This window comes from Etheostoma cragini, chromosome 10, assembly GCF_013103735.1.
Source record: "Etheostoma cragini isolate CJK2018 chromosome 10, CSU_Ecrag_1.0, whole genome shotgun sequence".
Classification (NCBI taxonomy): Eukaryota; Metazoa; Chordata; class Actinopteri; order Perciformes; family Percidae; genus Etheostoma; species Etheostoma cragini.
Window position 1 is genome coordinate 15467236 of NC_048416.1, and position 5205 is coordinate 15472440.

General features: G+C 40.9%; 1 protein-coding gene across 3 annotated transcripts in view; it reads left to right on the top strand.

Moving 5' to 3' along the window:
• The window catches only part of LOC117951262 (protocadherin alpha-C2-like), a 125719-nt gene that overhangs the window by 6171 nt on the left and 114343 nt on the right, over positions 1 to 5205 (top strand). The window contains exon 1 of one of the 3 annotated variants that reach the window (XM_034882884.1): positions 533 to 3067. The exons of 1 other annotated variant lie outside the window; for it this stretch is intronic. In XM_034882884.1, coding sequence (XP_034738775.1) covers positions 704 to 3067 — 2364 coding nt within the window. In that variant the 5' untranslated portion in view covers positions 533 to 703. Of the gene's footprint in view, positions 1 to 532; positions 3068 to 5205 lie in introns of those variants that run through there. One more of the 3 variants, XM_034882882.1, reaches the window with a different exon arrangement.

Here is a 5205-nt window from a genome sequence, read left to right on the forward strand (position 1 = left end):
TGGAGACAAACGGTACATGCTAGTAGGACCCAGAATGAGTATAGGATCTACTATAGTCCCGGGCAGCCATGCAAATACACTAGTCCTCCCTGACAGGAGAGGGACATCTGGAGAGGTAAGCTGCTTTACATGGCTCAAAGTTTGGTTTGCGTTTAATTCTAAATATGTCTCTTAATTATTATATTATATATACTTTTTTATAGCTGAGGAATTACTATGAATACACATTCTTTGTTTTGTGAGATGTGTTCTTTGGTTTTGGAAATTACTCAACAGGCGAGTCTGAGTAATAATATTGCTATCCATAGTGCTGAAACCGCTGTCGGTGATTTTTTTTTATAAAGGCACGAATTATGTACACTTTATCTTTCTTAATGAAATCGCCATTATTGTTTTAAAATAGCTACACGTCACAATGTTTATGTTTGTTTAGAAACAACCCAATGGAAAGTGATCACATGGTGTCAGTATGTTAGCAGAAAAGAGATTCAAGAAAAGCCTTTTGTCAAAAATATGGTTCCTCCCCTTGTGGGATGGGTTTTCGCATTTCAGTGCTGGATGCATCCTGTACTCTCACAACGAATATTCAGCATCTGCGGTTTTGATTATACACTGGAAAGTGTCCCTTTAGGTACATCTATTTTTTCTTTTGATGACGGAGTCGTTACTCTGAATCATCACGATACATTTTTATGTTCTAGTTATGGAACAGAAAGGACGTGGAACATCGAGAGAGAAATGGCGGTGGATCGCTTTCATTGTTTCAATCATTTTGATGTGGAGCAGAGCTTCGGCGCAGTTAAGATATTCCATTGCTGAGGAAGTTGAAGAAGGAACTGTTGTTGGAAATATAGCGAAGGATTTGGGATTGGAGAAGAACACATTGAAAGAGAGAGGATGTCGCATTGTTGAGGGTTCAACCGAGTCCTTTTTTCATGTAAACCAGAACGACGGATTATTGTATGTTGACCGAATAATTGACAGGGAGAAGGTTTGTGAGCGGAGTAGTGTGTGCTTGGTCAATTTAAAAGCTGTGCTGGAAAACCCTCTCGAAATTCATTACGTGACTGTAGAGGTGTTGGACGTAAACGACCACTCTCCTACCTTTTCATCGAAAGAGTCACGTCTCGAAATTTCGGAGTCAGTTTTACCAGGTTTGCGCCTCCAGCTGCCAGCAGCACACGATCCTGATGTTGGTCAGTTTTCAGTCCAGGAATATAAACTAAGTCCTAGTGATCATTTTCGTTTAGAAGTCAAAGATCGTGGAAAAGATGGAAAGATACCGGTTTTAGTTTTACTGAAGACGCTGGATAGGGAAACAAAGACCAATCATAAATTGCTTCTCACAGCTATTGATGGAGGGAAACCAAGTAAGTCTGGAAGAGCTGAAATTACAGTTGACGTTTTAGACGTCAATGACAATGTGCCAGTATTTAACGAAGACACATACTCTGTACGTTTGGATGAAAATGTTCCCATTGGCACAACAATTATAAAAGTAAATGCTTCTGATTTAGATGAAGGATCTAATGGCGAGATTACGTATTCGTTAGGAAAAAATGTGAACAGCAGAATACGTGAACTGTTTCGTGTAGATCCAACTACAGGTGACATTGTTGTTCAAGATCGGATAGACTTTGAAGTAGAGGAAAGTTATGAAATTGATATACAGGCGTCTGATAAAGGATCCGCTCCTTTGAGGACAGACAAAAGTGTGTTGGTAAATATTGTTGATATGAATGATAACGCCCCTCATATAGAGATTACATCATTTTCAAGGGCAATACCAGAGGATGCAAGACTAGGAACTACTGTGGCATTAGTCAGTGTTCTTGATAAAGACTCTGGTCCTAACGGGAAAGTGATTTGCTCATTTAGTAAAGATGTTCCTTTTATAATATCACCTTCAACCCAAGACAACATGTATTCTATAGTCACAAAATCGCCCCTGGATAGAGAAAAGCAGTCTATATATGATGTTACAATTGTTGCAAAAGACGCAGGTGTTCCTTCGTTGTCTTCTGAAAAAAGCATTAGTGTTGTCGTATCAGATGTGAACGATAACAGTCCAGAGTTTTTAGCCAGCCCTTACACATATTATGTTATGGAGAACAACTCTCCAGGAGTTTCAGTGTTTTCTGTGAAGGCATCAGACCACGACGAAGGTGATAATTCTCGTATTTTATATCATATTTTGAGAGCTGGAAAAGAGAATAACAAACTCCAATCATTTAGCCTTAACATAAACTCTGAAACTGGAGATATTATGGCGCTGAAAAGTTTCGACTTTGAAACTCTAAAAACGTTCCAGTTCCAAGTTGTTGCCACAGATTCTGGAACTCCGTCACTGAGCAGCAACGTCACAATGAACGTGTTCATTCTGGATCAGAACGACAACGCTCCAGTCATCCTGTATCCAGTCAGCTCTAACGGTTCTGCTGAAGGTGTGGAGGAGATTCCCCGCAATGTGAACGCAGGACACTTGGTGACTAAAGTCAGAGCCTATGACGCTGATATAGGATATAACGGCTGGTTACTGTTTTCACTACAGGAAGTTACTGACCACAGTCTCTTTGGTTTGGACCGCTATACAGGACAGATCAGAACACTTCGCTCATTCACAGAGACAGACGAGGCTGAGCATAAACTGGTCATACTGGTGAAAGACAATGGGAACGTTTCACTCTCAGCAACAGCTACTGTGGTTGTCAAAGTTGTGGAGCCCAAAGAGGCTTTTGCTGCTTCTGATGTTAAAAGTGCCGCAAAGGATGAGGAGGAGAATAATGTAACTTTTTACCTGATGATAACTTTGGGCTCAGTTTCAACACTTTTTCTCATCAGTATCATCGTGCTAATTGCAATGCAGTGCTCCAAAACCACAGAATATACTTCAAAATATCTACAAGAGACTAATTATGATGGGACGCTGTGTCACAGCATCCAGTACAGATCTGGAGACAAACGGTACATGCTAGTAGGACCCAGAATGAGTATAGGATCTACTATAGTCCCGGGCAGCCATGCGAATACTCTAGTCCTCCCTGACAGGAGAGGGACATCTGGAGAGGTAAGTAAATAATTATATTGCATATACATACACACGAATTCAAGGACCCCCTTTGTTATCATCGTCATTAATAATGGGGTTGAAATTGGATTTTTCTCACATGAGGAACTTTTTTTATTCAAAACAATTGAACAAATAGTGACATTTAGTAGTAACCAGGGTAACGCGACGAAATGCATTATTGTACACATTCACAGGGTGGCAGTACCTTCTCAGTATAAAGCCGTATAGCGTCTCAGCGCAGGAGATACACTTGAGTCCGCCCCTATACGTTCAGACTGGTTACAACATTTAGCTGGCTCCCTTGGATTAGTCCTTCGTCACTGTTTTTTGTAAAATAAATTCTAAGGAGACAAAAATATAGTTCGTGCTGTGATGGACCGCAAATCTAGATAAGTGGACAAAGTTGGACGCGTTTGGATTTGTACTTTTACATCAAAACATGAAACAAAGAGGACGGGAGGCATGGCGACAGCGAGCCAATTTAATCTCCGTTTTGGTTTGGCTTTCATTTTTCGGAGTAGCCTCGGCACAGTTGAGATACTCTATAGCTGAAGAGCTCAAAGAGGGAAGTTTTGTTGGAAATATAGCCAAAGATTTGGGAATTGACCTGAATTTAATGAAGCAGAGGGGATTTCGTATTATGTCCGGCTCGACTGAACCTCTCTTCAAGGTAAATGAGAATGACGGCATCCTTTATGCGAACCATAAAATAGACCGGGAGGAAATATGTAAGGAGAGCAGTGTATGTTTAATTAACCTTAAAACTGTTCTCGAAAACCCACTAGAAGTGCATTATGTCACCGTTGAAATAACAGATTTAAATGACCACTCTCCCACATTTCCAGAGAAAACAAAGAGGCTAGAGATCTCAGAGTCTGCGTTGCCAGGGGCAAGATATCAGTTGCAAAATGCACATGACCCGGATGGTGGCACAAACTCCGTCCAACAGTATAAAATCAGTCAGAATGATCATTTTCGTTTAGAGATTAAGGACCGCGGCAGAGATGGTAAAACTCCAATTTTACAATTACAGAGGCAGCTTGACAGAGAGGCCAAACGTAGTCATAAATTGGTGTTGACTGCAATAGATGGCGGAAATCCCACAAAGACAGGCACAGTTGAAATATACATAGATGTTCTAGATGTTAACGACAATATGCCAGTGTTCACTAAAGACACCTATTCCACCGTGCTACAAGAGAACGCCCCAGTTGGCACAACAGTGATTCAAGTTAATGCAACGGATCAGGACGACGGTCCCAATGGGGAAGTGGTTTATTCTTTCGGCAGTGATGTGAAAGGCAAAATTCGAGACCTGTTTGATATCGATTCTGTTACTGGGGAGATAATTGTGAAAGGTCGTGTAGACTTTGAGGAACAGGACAGCTATGACATTGATATACAGGCATCTGACAAGGGAAGCATTCCATTCAGAACAGATAAAAGTGTGATCATTAAAATTGGAGATACAAACGATAATCCTCCTGAAATAGAAGTGGCATCGTTGTCAAGTGCAGTTTCAGAGGACTCTAGACCAGGAACAACCGTAGCGCTTATCAGCATTACTGATTTAGACTCTGCATTGAATGGCAAAATAATCAGCTTTGTAGCCGAAGACAGTCCGTTTACATTAACCCCATCAATACAAGATAACATGTTCGCTGTTGTCACTAAGTCACAGCTTGACAGGGAACAGCAATCAAGATATGATATTACAATAATCGCTAAAGACGCAGGTGAACCAGCCTTAACATCCGAAAAGACTATAAGCGTGTTTGTATCAGATATTAATGACAACAGTCCTATGTTTTCTGTGAGCCCCTATAGTTTTTACATCACCGAAAATAACCTCCCAGGGGCCTCTTTGTTTTCTGTAAGAGCCTCTGATCGTGACGAGGGAGAGAATGCGCTTATTTCCTATCATATTCTAAGGAATTCAGGTTATGAAAATAAAGTTGCATCATTTCTTAACATAAACTCTGAAACTGGAGATATTTTGGCGCTTAAAGGTTTCGACTTTGAAACTCTGAAAACGTTCCAGTTCCAAGTTGTTGCCGCAGATTCTGGAACTCCGTCACTAAGCAGCAACGTCTCAGTGAACGTGTTCATTCTGGATCAGAACGACAACGCTCCAG